At 39.4% G+C, this 17,143-nt stretch overlaps 1 protein-coding gene and 1 long non-coding RNA gene across 19 annotated transcripts in view; one reads left to right on the forward strand and one right to left on the reverse strand.

The window, feature by feature from the left end:
- LOC129484370 (uncharacterized) overlaps nt 1-8,652 on the forward strand; it is a 37,869-nt gene extending 29,217 nt beyond the window's left edge. The window contains exon 4 of the long non-coding RNA XR_008658423.2: nt 8,234-8,652. This is a non-coding gene — a long non-coding RNA (uncharacterized lncRNA). The remainder of the gene's footprint in view (nt 1-8,233) is intronic.
- NUCB2 (nucleobindin 2) overlaps nt 1-17,143 on the reverse strand; it is a 136,670-nt gene that overhangs the window by 28,147 nt on the left and 91,380 nt on the right. For 12 of the 18 annotated variants that reach the window (XM_055282255.2, XM_063641957.1, XM_055282253.2 and 9 more), the window contains 3 exons: nt 10,197-10,340; nt 9,463-9,570; nt 3,523-3,649 (listed from right to left, as the gene is read on the reverse strand). In XM_055282255.2, coding sequence (XP_055138230.1) covers nt 3,523-3,649; nt 9,463-9,570; nt 10,197-10,340 — 379 coding nt within the window. Of the gene's footprint in view, nt 1-3,522; nt 3,650-9,462; nt 9,571-10,196; nt 10,341-14,588; nt 14,715-17,143 lie in introns of all 18 variants that reach the window. The other 6 variants (XR_010121522.1, XM_063641955.1, XM_063641954.1 and 3 more) reach the window with 1 other exon arrangement.

The raw sequence follows: 17,143 nt of genomic DNA on the forward strand, positions 1-17,143 counted from the left end.
GTATCTAAGTTTTCTTACTTGTGTTTTCTTTTCTTTTCTTTTTTTTTGAGACAGAGTCTCACTCTGTCACCCAGGCTGGAGTGCAATAGTGTGATCTCAGCTCACTGCAACCTCTGCCTCCCGGGTTCAAGCGATTCTCCTGCCTCAGCCTCCTGAGTAGCTGGGATTACAGGCATGTGCTATCATGCCCAGCTAATTTTTGTATTTTTAGTAGAGACAGGGTTTCGCCATGCTGGTGAAACTGGTCTTGAACTCCTGACCTCAGGTGATCTGCCCACCTTAGCTTCCCAAAGTGCTGGGATTACAGGCGTGAGCCACCATGCCTGGCCTACTTGTGTCCTTTTTCATATGCACTTTAAAAAAAAAATTTTTTTTGGCTAGTGCCAGAAAAATAAAAGTATATATTTTTATTTGGATTATGTTTAAGTTATATATTAATCTAGAGAAAACTGACATGTTTATAACACTGAGCTTTTGTATCAAAAAGTTATTGTGTCTTCCCACTTATTCAAGTCTACTTTTGCATCCTTTATGAGTATTTTAAAGTTTTTGTCGGTCAGTTTTGCACATTTCTGAGTAGGTTTATTCTGGACATTTTATCTTTGTTGCTATTGTAAATGGAGTCCTTTTCTTCCATTCTGTCTTCTAACTGGCTGTTACATACATATGGAAAATATTGATTTCTATGGATTAAGTTTACCATAATTTTCCTATTGAGGGGCTCAATTTTCCTATTGTTCACAGTAAATTTTTCCATTAATTATTTTGGGTGTTCCACATATATATAAACATCATATCATCTGTGAGAAAAGATGGTTTTATCACCTCCTTTCCAATTACTTTACCTCCAAATTTTTTTTATTTGTATAAATGTTTACGCTAGGTCAGGCACGGTGGCTAACGCCTGTAATCGCAGCATTTTGGGAGGCCGAGGCGGGTGGATCGCCTGAGGTCAGGAGTTAGAGACCAGCCTGACCAACATGGTGAAACACTGTCTCTACTGAAAATTAAAAATTAGCGGGGAGTGGTGGCAGGCACGTGTAATCCCAATTGCTCAGGAGGCTGAGGCAGGAGAATCCCTTGAACCCAGGAGGCGGAGGTTGCAGTGAGCTGAGACTGCACCACTGCACGCTCCAGCATGGGTGACTGGGTGAGACTCCTTCTCAAAAAATAAAATAAAATAAAATAAAAATTAAAAAATAAAAATAAATAAATGTTTTGGCTTGTACCTCCAAAACAATGTTATTTAGTGGTGGTTACAGTGGGCAACACTGTCTTGTTTCTAATTTCAGTCAGGATACATACTTGTGCTTCCCCACTAAGTATGATGTAACTGAGTTGGATATAGCTTATCGTGTTACAGAAGTTATCTATTAATTAGTATTTTATTACTTTAAATTATGAATTGTTGTTCAATTTTGTCAAATGGATTTTCCACATACATGGAGAAAGCCATACGACTTGTAACTTTTTTTTTCTTTTTTTTTTTTTTTGAGATGGAGTCTCGCTCTGCCGCCCAGGCTAGAGTGCAGTGACGTGATCTCAGTTCACTGCAACCTCTGCCTCCTGGGCTCAAGCGATTCTCCTGCCTCAGCCTTCTGAGTAGCTGGGATTACAGGCACTTGCCACCACACCCAGCTGATTTTTATATATTTAGTAGAGATGAGGTTTCACCATGTTGGCCAGGCTGGTCTCAATCTCCTGACCTCAGGTGACCTACCCGCCTCGGCCTCCCAAAGTGCTGGGATTACAGGTGTGAGCCATCATGCCCAGCAAGACAACTTTAAGATATCCTTGCATTTCAGAAATTCTATTACATAGCTATTTAATCTTCTCATAGCCTAAAATTAAAAGAATAAGGATTCTAATATTTATTCCAATTTATCATTTGTCCTTTGACTTTATGACTTTTTTAGATATATCAAAATTTTCAAGATTTTTTCTCCTTAGGACTATTTATATGATGATTTATAATATTAGATTTCCTACTATTAAGTCCATCTTGTATTCCTGAAATAAATCCAACTGTCATGAGATAGTACTCTATGGAGACATAATAATTTTGATTTTGGCATCAATATATAGCAAGAATGTGGAAGCTTTCCTTCTTTTTCTATGCTCTGGAATAGATTAAACAGAATTGACAATCTGCTCTTTAATGGTTTGATAGAATCACTCAAATCATTAAAGAGTAGACAGATAGTTTCCTTTATAAAACTATCTTATTCTGAGAGCCAGGCATAGTGGCTTGCATATGTAGTCCTAGCAACTCAGGATTACTTGAGGCCAGAAGTTTGAGACCAGCCTGGGCAACACAGCAAGACCACATCTCTAAAAAACATAATTAAAAAAACAATTAGGCCAGGTGCAGTGGCTCACATCTGTAATCCCAGCACTTTGGGAGGCCGAGGCGGGCGGATCACAAGGTCAGGAGATTGAGACCATCCTGGCTAACATGGTGAAACCCCGTCTCCACTAAAAATACAAAAAATTAGCCGGGCATGGTGGCAGGTGCCTGTAGTCCCAGCTACTGGGAGGCTGAGGCAGGAAAATGGTGTGAACCCGGGAGGCGGAGCTTGCAGTGAGCCAAGATCACACCACTGCACTCCAGCCTGGGCGACAAAGCGAGACTACGTCTCAAAAAAAAAAAATTAGCAGGGCATGGTGGTGCATGCCTGTACTCCTAGCTACTTGGGAGGCTGAGGTGGGAGGACTACCTGAGCCCTAGGAGTTCAAGGCTGCAGTGAGCTATGATCATGCCACTGCACTCCAGCCTCAGTGACAGAGGAAGATCTCGTCTCCTAAAAGATTTTCTTTAAAAAAAGAAAGAAAAGAAATGGTTTGGATCTTGTGTTTTTTTCTGGGGCTAGATCTCTGAAAAATTTTCCATTCCATGTATGAAAATTCTTCTAATTAGATTTTCTTTCTCTGCTTCCTTTTGGTTTCCTTTGATATTATTTTTCCTCCTTTAAACCAGTTGTTTAATTCATTACTTTTCATTCTTCCTTTTCATTGCTATAATTATGGCTGATTATACTGATTTTTGAATGATATAAAATGTATTATCTATTTAAAATATTAAATTCTAAAAATTAAGAGAAGCCAAATCAATACTAACAAAATTTTGACTAGAAGAACACAGATGTCACGTACTAATATAAACTGACCTCATCAACCAAATATTAAAATTTTCTAGCCAGGCCCACCAGCTCATGCCTGTAATCCTAGCTCTTTGGTCAAGATAGGAAGATTGCTTGAGCCCAAGAGTTCAAGACCAGCTTGGGCAACACAGCAAAACCTTGTCTCTCTAACTAATAAAAAAAATTAGCCAGTCATGGTGGCACACACCGGTGGTCTCAGCTACTCAGGAGGTTGAGGTAGGAGGATCACTTGAGCCCAAGTGGTCAAGGCTGTAGTGAACTGTGATTGTGCCACTGCACTCCAGCCTGAACCACAGGGCAAAACGCTGTTTCAAAAGGAAAAAAGAAGAAAAAAAAATCCTACCTTTTGTTTAGCACTTACCTTGAAGGGAATCCAACTTAGCTTTAATTAACATTCTTAACCTTCCTACTTCTTGCCTTTTCAGTTCATCAAGTTTTGTCCTCACATGGTGACTTACTAAATCCAGTTCTTTGCTTAGCCTCCCACTCTGTTAACAAAATTAATAAGTTAGTTTTATCTATTACATTCCATTTTTAGACAAATGCAACAGCTTAAAAACAGGGTTACAAGAATAAATACTTTTGACTAATTTAGATAAATTTAATATTATAAAAAGAATTTCTAGGCCGGGCGCGGTGGCTCACGCTTGTAATCCCAGCACTTTGGGAGGCCGAGGCGGGCGGATCACGAGGTCAGGAGATCGAGACCATGGTGAAACCCCGTCTCTACTAAAAATACAAAAAAATTAGCCGGGCGTGGTGGCGGGCGCCTGTAGTCCCAGCTACTCGGAGAGGCTGAGGCAGGAGAATGGCGTGAACCCGGGAGGCGGAGCTTGCAGTGAGCCGAGATCGCGCCACTGCACTCCAGCCTGGGTGATAGAGCGAGACTCCGTCTCAAAAAAAAAAAAAAAGAATTTCTTTCAAAAGATGCTAGCTTTAGGGCTGGGCGTGGTGGCTCATGCCTGTAATCCCAGCACTTTGGGAGGCTGATGTGGGCAATCACCTGAGGTCAGGAGCTGGAGACCAGCCTGGCCAACCTGGTGAAATACCGTCTCTACTAAAAATACAAAGATTAGCTGGGTGTGGTGACACACACCTGTCAATTCCAGCTACCTGGGAGGCTGGGGCAGAAGAATCACTTGAACCCAGGAGGCAGAGGTTGCAGTGAACCAAGATTGCACCACCACACTGCAGCCTGGACGACAAGAGCGAGACTCTGTCTCAAAAAAAAAAAAAAAAAAAAAAAAAAAAGGCCAGGCGCGGTGGCTCATGCCTGTAATCCCAGCACTTTGGGAGGTCAAGGCGGGCAGATCACTTGAGGTCAGGAGTTCGAGACCAGCCTGGCCAACGTGGTGAAACCCCGTCTTTACTAAAAATACAAAAATTAGCCAGGTGTGGTGGCCCATGCCTGTAATCCCAGCTACTCGGGAGGCTGAGGCAGGAGAATTGCTTGAACCCAGGAGGCGGAGGTTGCAGTGAGCCAAGATCATGACATTGCACTCCAGCCTGGGCAACAAGAGTGAAACTCTGTCTCAAAAAAAAAAGATTAGCTTTAACTCTAAAATCAAGATGTCTGAAAAACCATGTAACTTAGAAAAGCATCATTAAAGCACAAAGCAGAAACTCAAAAGGTTAAATTGTAAAATGGTGTAGCCACTTCAGGAAACAGTTTGGCAGTTCCTCAAAAAGTTAAACATAGGGTTACCATGACCCTACAATTCCATTCCTAGATATATAACTAAAAGAACAGAAAATAATGTTAACACAAAAACCAGAAACCTAAACGTCCATCAACTAATGAATGGATAAACAAAATATAGTATACCAATACAATGGTATATTGTTTGGCCATAAAAAAGTATAAAATCCTGACACATGCTGCAACATGAATGAACCTGTAAAACATTATTCTAAGTGAGAGAAACCAGACACAACAAAGCACTTATGGTATGAGTCCACATATATGCAATGTCCAGAACAGGCAAATCCACAGAGATGAAAAGTAGATTTGTTGTGGTTGGGGAGAGGGGCGCAATTAGGAGTTACAGCTTAATAGGCACACGGTTTCTTTTGGGGGACAATGAAAACATTCTAAAATTAGATAGTGGTAATGATTGCATGACTCTGTAGGTATATTTAAAAAACTACTAAAATGGCAGGGTGCAGTGGCTCCCACCTGTTATCCCAGAACTTTGGGAGGCTGAGGTGGATAGATCGTTAGAGCGCTGCAGTTTTGAGACCAGCCTGGCCAACATGGCGAAAACCCATCTCTACTAAAAATACAAAAATTAGCCAGGTGTGGTGGCACATCCCTGTAGTCCCAGCTACTCAGGAGGCTGAGACAGGAGAATCGTTTCAGCCAGTAAGGTGGAGGTTGTAGTGAGCTGAGATCATGCCACTGCACTGCAGCCTGGGCGACAGAGCAAGACTCCATCTCAAAACAAAACAAAAAAAGACAAAAAGACGCTGAATTTTATGCTTTAAAAAGATAAATTTTATCGTATATGAATTATATGTCAACAAAGTATTTATTTATTTTATTTTATTTTATGACATGGGGTCCAGTCTGTCACCCAGGCTGGAGTGCAGTAGCATGATCATGGCTCACTGCAGCCTCAACCTCCCAGGCTCAAGCAGTCCTCCCACCTCAACCTCCCAAGAAGCTAGGACTACAGATGCATGCCACCACGCCTGATTAAGTTTTGTATTTTTTGTAGAGACAGAGTTTTCCCATGTTGCCCAGGCTGGTCTCAAACTTCTGAGCTCAAGCAATCCACCCATCTCAGCCTCCCAAAGTACTGGGATTACAGGTGTGAGCCACCGCACCTGGCTTGTTATTTTTTTAAAAAGTTAAGTTGGTCAGCACCATTAGGGCAAAAAAGAACATTTAAATTAAGTTAAAAGTCAGTGGGCCTCTATAAGCATTAGTCATTCCATATATAAAAGCTTTTCAAAATTTATCTTTTTTAGGTCTCCTTTGATTACTTTCTTCAGAGATGAGTCATTAGTAGGAAAACTAGGAGAATATACTGTTACAGAATCAAAAAGAGCAGTATATTTCAAGGAGAGAATAGTCATTATTATTAGATAAAACAATAGTTGTCAAAATGTAGTCCCCAACTGGAAGCATCAGCATCACCAGGGACTTCAGAAATGCAGGCCCTAGAGTTACTGAAATGGACACCCTGAAGGTAGAACCAGAAATATGTTTTAACAAACCCTGAAATCCAAAAACTATTGAGATACATAAATGAGCCCAGTAGAATGAGGAATCAAAGATGTTAGGATGTTCACTAGATTTGGCAATTAAGAAGTCATGGATGCCCTCCATGACTTAACTCTAAAATCAAGATGCCTGACCAATGTTCAGTGGAACAGTGAGGGCAGTACCATAACCTTTCCAGTTAGGGAATGTTTGGGAAGTGAAGAAATGTAATATGATTCTCCTTTCAAAACGCTTAGATGAAAAGGAAAGAGAGGCCAGGCACAGTGGCTCACACCTATAATCCCAGCACTTTGGGAGGCCAAGACAGGGGGATCATTTGAGGTCAGGAGTTTGAGACCAGCCTGGACAACATGGCAAAACTCCATCTCTACTAAAAATACAAAAATTAGCCAGACAAGGTGGCCCACACCTGTAATCCCAGCTACTTGGGAGGCTGAGGTGAGAGGATCGCTTGAGCCTGGGAGGCAGAGGTAGCAGTGAGCCAAGATTGCGTCACTGTACTCCAGCCTGGGTGACAGAGTGAGACCTTGTCCCAAAACAAAAAAAAAAGGAAAGAGAAAATTCTAACTTTCTTTTTTTTTTTTTCAGGTATTTTATGAAACAAGAGTCTTTACTCGGTTATTTGTGATGATTATATTGGCTTGCGTTTTATTGTCTAGTTTCACTCATTTCTTTTTTTTTAAGAGATGAGGTCTTGCTCTGTGTCATGTGGGCTACAGTACAGTCATATAATCATGGCTCACTGCAACCTCAAACTCCTGGGCTCAAGCGATCCTCCCACCTCAGCTTTCTGAGCAGCTAGGACTACAGGCACATACCACCACATCCAGCTAATTTTTTCTATTTTTGGTAGAGATAGGGGTTTCATTATGTTGCCTAGGCTGGTCTTGAATTCCTGGGATCAAGTGATCCTCCCACCTTGGCTTCTCAAACTGCTGGGATTACAAGTGTGAGCCACTGTGCTTGGCCTCAGACAATTTTTTTTAATTTGAAGGATAATTTTTTATTTAATTTTCAATTAAATTAATTTTAAATTTTAATTTTTTATAGTTACAGGGTCTCTCTATGTTGCTCAGGCTGGTCTCAAACTACTGGCTAGAAGCCATCCTCCTGCTTCAGTCTCCCAAAGTGCTGGGATTACAGGTGTGAACTACTGCGCCCAGCCCCTCTTTTTTTTTTTCTTTTTCTTTTTTTTTTTTTTTGAGATGAAGTCTCACTCTATTGCCCAGGCTGGAGTGCAGTGGCACGACCTCGGCTCACTGCAACCTCTGCTACCCAGGTTCAGGCAATTCTCCTGCCTCAGCCTCCCGAGTGGCTGGGATTACAGGTGCCTACCACCACACCCGGCTAATTTTTGTATTTTTAGTAGAGACAGGGTTTCACCATCTTGGCCAGGCTAGTCTTGAACTCCTGACCTCATGATCCACCTGCCTCGGCCTCCCAAAGTGCTGAGATTACAGGCGTGAGCCACCACACCCGGCCCCTCATTTCTTTTTTATTGTGAAACTGTTTAACTTCATTTTGGTTCCCCCTAACCCTTCATAGAAACAGGAATTGAATGTGAAAGGAAGATAGTTATAAAAGTATTCCCTGCACCAATCCAGGAAGCTTATTTTCTTCTTTTGCCTGAATATCTCTATGTAGTATCTCCCATGATCCACATTTTCTATGTTACCCCAAATAATGCTCTTACTCCTGATACAAGACATTAAGAGTTCTACATCAGATATATTCACCATAGGAAACTTGTTCCACAGATCGAATTAATCCTTCAGAAGAAGAGTAAGATTATCCTCAAAGACAATTCCGGGGAATTATTAGCATAACACTATTATCTTTTCCCCAGAAAAGTTCACAACTTCCAAGAGGAGAGCTGCGAACTAAATGCCACACCTGAGCGCTGACAGACACCACAACCTAACGGGAGTCAGTCTTTCAAAGAAGTTCACACCAAGAACAGAAACTAAAATAAAAGGTTTGTTTGACCCAGAATGAGTCTTTCAAACACAGTTCTCTTATTCTGATTCTAGAAAAAAGGCAATGTAATTTTTTAAGAAAGTAAAACTTAAATAAATAAAGGTAACATAAGCAAACACAATTATCTTAGGAGACATTACTGGAATTTTAAAATGAACTGGATTTTTTTTTTTTACTCACTGAGTCTAAGATAAACCCAGCTAAACTGATTCATTTCCTTTTAAGGAAAGACTTTACAAGAATCTCTCATGTCAGGTCTTTACAATCCCCTTTCTTATTATGAGTACTAAAGAGCTGACTGTGGCTGGAATTATGTCAAATAGGGTTCTTAGGACAGAGTCAAATGGTTAAACCTCTCTGACTGATATAATACATAGCCCATTATCTCTTCTGTTAATCTGGGCCTGATTAAAACACCAGAACCTCGCCTATTCCAAACTTTTGAATAACTTCCTACTGTTCTCAGATAATGACCCAAACCCCTTAACATGATATACAGGCCCTCTGTCATCGAGGTTGTGATTCTTTCCAAACCTCATCTTTTGGCCACTCAGGGACTCCATTTCCCATTCTGGGGTCTAGCCACAGTTACTGCTTCCAGTTTCCCATATACCTCTTGCCTCTGTACCACTGCACCTTTGTCTAGGATGCCTCCCAGTCCCTCTCCTTTTCTCACTACATCTTTAAGCTCTGGCATAATCTCTATTAGGAAGAATAACTTCCCACCTCGCCCCACTGCTTCATATTAGATTATGTGTCTGTCTTCTGTATTTCTAGATTAAATACTCATCATATAATCCATCCTATAATCTATTTCTGGATATGATTTTCCCTTGAGGGTTCCTTAAAGGCTGGGAATAAATCTCATCTTTGTATTTCTAGTACTTAGCTCAGTGCCTGGCACGGGCAAATGTTTGTTAAATATTTAAGCCGAGTGTGGTGGCACGCACATGTAGTCCCAACTACTGGAGAGACTGAGGTGGGAGGATCACTAGAGCCCAGGAGCTCAAGGACAGCCTGGTTATATGGTGAGACCTCATCTCTAAAAAAATTTTAAATTAAGATACATATATGTATTTATTATTGAACTGCATTTACCTTTATTTCCTCTATGTCTGCTTTCTGGAGCTTTTCTCTGAAGTGTTTATCTGTTTCCAGCACATCAATCACTTGCTTGAGATATTCATCATAATAAAGTCCAGTATCCTTCAAATTAAGAAACCAACAGTAATGCTTCTGCAGGCTTTTCCTTGTTTGAATCTAAAGAGGTCAACCCTGAGAAACAATTTCTAGCAAAATGGCATTAAGACATATTTACCTTGATAGTTTCAACAAAGTGAAAAGCTATATTTCTGAAATAAATAGTTTTATATCAGAACCAATATCATCTTTTATTGTTACATAAAGGTAGATTTTTCTTTTCTACAATACTCTCTAGTCCAGTAGATTTTCTATATAGTTCAGACAATGAAGATTTTACCATTTTGGTTTCTCCCCATTGTTACCTGCCTCTGCTTTGAATAGAATACAGTGTTTTCTTGGCTAGGTAGGTCTGTGTTGGAAATGTATTACAATTAATTCTTCTATCTAATATACTAACTATATTAAATAAATATTGTCTAATGGTAAACAGCATATGCTTGGCCAATACTCTTTTCACTGCTATTTCAGAAATAGTTCCCAAGTGCACAATTTCATAAGTAATAAATATTAGCAATATTTTTGTTATAATTCCTCCCATTTCATTTAGTTATATTTTCACCTCATTTAGTTATAATTATAATTCATTTCATTTAGTTATAATTCCTCCCATTTCACTTCATTTCACTTACTGGTGGTTCTATCTTTGCACTTTCCACAGGGTGAATATTCTGTACTTTTGTCTTGTCTATGTCTATAGGCACAGCTTCAAGAGCAGTAAGTAAACATGTAATCAAGAGAAGGCAATACTGTAGCAGGATGGTCCTCCACCTCATCTGAAATAAAGGAATAATTATGGTAAAGTCATGAATAGATGTTTTAACTCTATATGCATGCATTCCAAATGTCACATTAATCATATATTTAATCCCAAGAGGTTTAATAAAACAAAAAAAATTATAGGAAAGGGAAAAAATAGATTATAACTTGTCAAAAATAATGCTTAAAATAGATCACTAAAGAAAATCAAGGGAGAAATTGTTTTTGTAGCCAAAATTAAAAAGACAGAATACAATATTTTAAACTGTTTTTGTTTGTTTGTTTGTTTGTTTTTTTGAGACGGAGTTTCACTCTCGTTGCCCAGGCTGGAGCGCAATGGTACAATCACCACTCACCACAACCTCCACCTCCTGGGTTCAAGCGATTCTCCTGCCTCAGCCTCCCAAGCAGCTCGGATTACAGGCATGTGCCATCATGCCTGGCTAATTTTGTATTTTTAGTACAGACGGGAGTTTCTCCCTGTTGGTCAGGCTGGTCTCGAACTCCTGACCTCAGGTGATCCACCCGCCTCGGCCTCCCAAAGTGCAAAGATTACAGGCGTGAGCCACCGCGCCCGGCCTATATTGTTTTTATAGTATAAGAAAACATTTGGTTAATTACAAAAGCTTCAATCTAGCCAAGGCTTTTTTTTTTTTTTTTTCAAGGCAACGCGTTTTACTCACAGTTCACCATTTGGAAAAGAACACATAACCCCATTTTCACCACAACCCTAGGTGGTACATACACAGGAGAGTGACACATTTTACAAATGAAGAAATTAATAATTAAACCAATTCCCTTACAGAGCATTGTCTTGCCATTAACAAACCACTAAAACTCACATTTTACTATCTTTATACCAATTTTTTTAGTATCTTTATTGAGATATACTTCACATGTCATAAAATTCACCTATTTAAGTATAGGATATGTCTAATCTATAAAGATGCTACCCAAAGTTTAGTTCTCAATCTTACAAAATCAGATCATCTGAAAGCAGATCAGAAATGCAAATTCTCAGGCTGTACCCAAAACCTCTGGGGTGGGGGCCAGGAACCTGTTTTAACAAAAAGGGGGTTCCAGGGGGTTCCTATGTATACTAAAACCTGAGATCCACTCATCTTTAGGATACTAGAATCTCTAATGGGGTAGTATACTTCACAGAATGTCTTCTCACTATGAATCACCTCCTCTTCCCCACAGTTACTTTTAATAACAAAAAAGGTTTATTATTCATTCATGCTTCTTGTCCACACATACGTAGGTGTGCATTTTGGGTTTTTTGAGATATAACTCATAAGGCATAAAATGTTTTAAATTATACTATTCAGTGTTTTCTAGAATATTCACAAGGCTGCACAACCATCTCTACTATCTAATTTTAAAACATTTTCATCATCTCAAAAAGAAACCCCATACCCATTAGCAGTCACTCACTGTTACCCTTTTTTTCCCATCCCCTGGAAACCACTAATCTATTTTCTTTTTTTTTTTTTTTTTTTGAGACGGAGTCTCGCTCTGTCGCCCAGGCTGGAGTGCAGTGGCGCAATCTCGGCTCACTGCAAGCTCCACCTCCCGGGTTCACGCCATTCTCCTGCCTCAGCCTCTCCGAGTAGCTGGGACTACAGGCGCCCGCCACCACGCCCGGCTAATTTTTTGTATTTTTAGTAGAGACGGGGTTTCACCGTGGTCTCGATCTCCTGACCTCGTGATCCGCCCGCCTCGGCCTCCCAAAGTGCTGGGATTACAAGCGTGAGCCACCGCGCCCGGCAATCTACTTTCTATCTGTATAGATTTGCCTATTCTGGGCATTTCATATAAATGGAATTATGCAATATGTAGCCTTTTGTGTCTGTCTTTTATCACTTAGCAGTATGTTTCCAGGTCCATCAACATTGTAACAAGTATCAGGACTTTATTTCTTTTTCATAGCTGAATAGATAGTTCATTGTATAGATATGCCATATTTGTTTATCCATTCATGAATTCATGGACATTTGGATTGTTTCTTTCAGGCAGTTTTGAATAATACTTCAGTAAACATTTGTGTTCAAGTTACTGTGTTAACAGGTTTTCAGTTCTTTTGGTTATATAACTAGGAGTAGAATTGCTGAGTCAGTTTGGTAACTCTAAGTTTAACTTTTTGAGGAACTGCCAAACTGTTTTCTAAAGCAGCTATACCATTTTACATTCTCACCACTTATAAATGAGGGTTCTAATTTTTCCATATTCTTCCACATGTTTTTGTCACTTCTGCTGCTCTCTTCCTCTCCTGCCAAGACTACCATAAATGAAAGAAGGAAAGTCAAGAGAATGTGTTTGTATACGTGAATATGTGTGTATGTCCTAACAACACCGGACAACATCTTTTTTTTTTTTTTTTTGAGACAGAGTGTTGCTCTATCGCTCAGGCTGGAGTGCAATAGCCCGATCTTGGCTCACTGCAACCTCCGCCTCACGGGTTCAAGTGATTCTCCTGCCTCAGCCTCCCGAGTAGCTGGGACTACAGGTACCCACCACCACGCCCAGCTAATTTTTGTATTTTTGGTAGAGACAGCGTTTCGCCATGTTGGCCAGGCTGGTCTCGAACTCCTGACCTCAGCTCAGCCTCCCAAAGTGCTGAAATTACAGGCATGAGCCACTGCACCTAGCCGCTGACAACATCTTGAAATGACAAAGTCACAAAAAGTTTCTGAGAACTGCTTTAAAACACTAACTGAATTTATGGTTCCTAAAGATTTAATTGATCCCCATGCTTATTATAAATAACAACAGAAACCATCTATTGAATGTTTACTATGTACCAAGCAGTATGCTAAACTTTTAAAATATATTAATGCATCAGCTCCTACAATGACTCTGTGAAGTCAATATTATTATCCCCATTTCAAAGTACAAGAAACTGAGACATATCACTTCTAGTTCACACAGCAGTCAGTCATACAGCCAGAGTGTAGACCTGGGAGTGACTGACTCCAAAGCCTTTGTTGGCTTTTCAGGAGTGGTTCTCAAAGCATGGTCCCTGGGCCAGCAGCATTGGCATCACCTGGGAATTTGTTAGAAATGCGAATTCTCAAGGCCTACTCCATATTTTCTAAATCAGAGACTCTGGGTGTAGGGGGCCTCACAATCTCTGTTTTAACAAACCCTATAGGTGATTCTGATACATGCCAACATTTGAAAACCACTGCCCTAGAACATACTGCCCCCCTTTGCTCTATTATTTACCAACCTCACCTACAATGAGACACAAAGAGAATGCCCATCTCAAAGGTAAACTTGGATCTTTAAAAAACAGAAAGTGGGAAAAAAAGAGAAATAGAAAGTGGGTTTTATACCAAGCAGTAAGGCAGAACTAAATTTAGATCTATATTCTAATTCCAGCTGCACCACTTACTTGCTATATGATCACAGGTTAGTCAATTAACTTTTCCCACTTCAGTTCCCTTTTATAAAAATAAAAAAAATTTTAAATAAGATAATTAAAGTTGAACTTAGTATTACTTAAGTACTTAAATTCTATTATCTATTTATTCTTTTGAGTACAGATCTTTCCTGTTACCTAATCAGAAATACTAAACAGAAATAAAATTAAAAAAAAAGAAACAAAAGCTGCTTGTACTCACACCATTCATTTAAAATGATTAAGTTATATGACTTGTAAATGCCTTTAAACTAAATATTGCTTATTCAGCCAGCTTAAAATTACATTGGTAAAGCAAGTAGCAGGCCTGGTTGCTGAGATACAAAGATTAACAACAAGGAAAATGAACTAGCAAAGAAAGTTCATATCTAGACACAATAAAAATGATGTAAAGCCAGGAAAGTTTCACACTTTGGAAACAAAATATGGAACATTATCCTCTCTGATCAAACTGAGAATTTGCTTCTGTGGAAGCAGAAACAAAGCTCCTCCTTGATTTCAGGTTTAGAGACTGTCAGACTTACATTTCATTCAAGCTGGATTTATTTTTAACTTTTGCAAGAAAGAGGACAATGAATTGTTACTGCCATTTCAAAGCCAAAACTTCCACTTTTTGATAATTTTAAAGGACAAAAGACTGAATTTTTTTTTTTTTTTTTTAAATGCAGAGTCTTACTCTGTCACCCAGGCTGGAGTGCAGTGGCATGATCTTGGCTCACTGCAACCTCTGCCTCCCGGGTTCAAGTGATTACCCTGCCTCAGCCTCCAGAGTAGCTGGGATTACAGGTGTAGGCCACCACGCCCAGCTAGTTTTGTATTTTTAGTAGAGACAGGATTTTACCATGTTGGCCAGGCTGGTCTTGAACTCCTGACCTCAGGTGATCTGCCCACTTCAGCCTCCCAAAGTGCTGGGATTACAGGCGTGAGCCACCGTGCCCGGCCAAGACTGATATTTTTAAGGAGAAATCTGTTTAAAAATAAAATACAACAGAACTGATTAATAGTAAATACATCCAGAAGCAAGAGGACACATATTATATGATTCAATTTATATAAATGTAGAAAATAGGCAAATCCACAGAGAAAGAAAGCAGATTACAGGTTGTTGAGGGCTGCTGGTGGGGAGGGGAAAATGAGAAATAAGTGCTACATGAGTACAGGGTTCCTTTTGGGGTGATGAAAATATTCTAAAATTAGATCGTTGAGATGGTTGCATAATCTTATGAATATACTAAAAACCAGTGAATTGTATACTATAAAAGAGAGAACTGTATGATATGTAAATCATATTGCAATTTTTTTAAAGGGAGTAAAAATAGAGCAAAAAATTCCAAGTTTATAAAATGTGAAAATTTTTAAAAATACAATTTATGAACCACTATTAACCTTCTACACTAGTCATGCTTATAATTTTTCAAAATTATCCCATTTTCTATGTTCTCAATGATTTTTGTTTGCTTGTTCTACAATCACTAGAAAAGCACGTGAAAATCTTACATCATGATTTTGTCTGTTTTTCCTTATAATTCTGTTAATTTTTATTCAAATATTAGGTATATGTATATATAAATTTAAGATTTTCTAGCTTTACAGTAAATTTAATCTTTTATCTCATGACTGACCTTTATATCCCAACCATATTCGTGTTTTTTATTGTTTTTTGAGACAGGGTCTCAACATGTTGCCCAGGCCAGTCTCAAACTCTTGGGCTCAAGTAATCCTCTTGCCTCAGCCTCCCAAAGTGCTGGGATTAGAGGCATAAGCTACTACACCCAGCCTCAATTAATGGAATATGAACATTGTAATTAGCCACATAGCAACAGCAACATAGTCTTTGTTATGTGTACATGCATGAACTTTATTATAGTTATTATTATTGTCATAACTTCAGATTGGGTTTTTGCATTGTTGGTGCTTGTCATTGTAAATATCTTCATAAAGACTAAGCTGTGATTTGGCACTAAAATGAAAAGTTATTTTGCAAGCACAGAAACAAAGCAGCTGATATTAGTGAAGCAAATACTTGATATTAGGGGAATAACAGCAATTTTACTCTTTCTTATAAAGGAACAACTAAGTGCTTTACCTGACTTTAGACAGGAAGATACCTGCAAGTAGACAAAGCCATGTTACGTTTTGTTAGCAAAACACAACAGGATTACCTATCAGCAGCCAAACAATGCAAATGAAGATAGCAGAAACCAACTATGCCTCCAATAAATAAAAAAACTCAAGGAACATGAGGCTGAATTGATGGACTCATGCAAACGTCAATTTGTCAGGAACTTCCTGAAAATACTGAACAGAAGCTGCATAACTTCCAGCAAAGTATAGTTTAAGGAAAAAATAAAGCTGAGTTTAGTCAACAGGAAATTCTGACAAAATCCTGATGTTCTTTTACATGCCTCAAAATCTACATTAATGCTAAAGGTGGTAAAGAGATTGATACGAGAATGGTCAGAAAATAGCAAATCACTGTAACATTGCTGTAAATGCCTACAGCCAAAAGTTGTTGCCATATTAAACATTAAATTATAAAATGATTTCCCCAAGATGTTATATCAAGTATTTTTAAGAAGTGGGGGGTTGATGGATGGTGGCTGAGCTAAAGGAAGAGTAGCTAAATCTGATTTGAATGTTGAAGAGCACTACACAACCCGACAAGTGTGTTTATTAGTTTAGTTCTTGATACATTCTGAGAGTGTGTATCTGAATCAAGAATAGGTTGCCTGAAAAGTAATACAAGTTGGTGTGATTCATGAAGGCCAGCCCTCCAGGTCTTCATCAACAAATCACTTAAGGAGAGTTTGAGGAAAGAATATGAATCTGAAAACTTCCTGTCATCATCTTCTGATAAGATGAAGAAAGCACCAGCACCAAGCTTGTAAAGCTTGTAAAATTAATATAGGGGGCTTGGAAAAAAATCTCTAGCAAAAGGGTATGAAGAGGCTGGGCGTGGTGGCTCACGCCTGTAATGCCAGCACTTTGGGAGGCCAAGGCAGGCAGATTGGTTGAGGTTAGGAGTTCAAGACCAACCTGGCCAACATGATGAAACCCTGTCTCTACTAAAAATACAAAAAATTAGCTGGGCATGGTGGCACACGCCTGTAGTCCTAGCTACTCAGGAGGCTGAGGCAGGAGAATCTCCTGAACCTGGGAGGTGAAGGTTGCAGTGAGCGAGATTGCACCACTGTATTCCAACCTGGGCAACACAGAAAAACTCCATCTCAAAAAAAAAAAAAAAAAGATATGTTATTAAGTAGACTTTAAGGGCCAGGCACGGTGGCTCATGCCTGTAATCCCAACACTTTGGGAGGCTGAGGTGGGTGGATCACCTTAGGTCAGGAGTTTGCACCAGCCTGGCCAACATGGCGAAACCCTGTCTCTACTAAAAAT

The sequence above is a fragment of the Symphalangus syndactylus genome, chromosome 6, assembly GCF_028878055.3.
Source record: "Symphalangus syndactylus isolate Jambi chromosome 6, NHGRI_mSymSyn1-v2.1_pri, whole genome shotgun sequence".
Lineage (NCBI taxonomy): Eukaryota > Metazoa > Chordata > Mammalia > Primates > Hylobatidae > Symphalangus > Symphalangus syndactylus.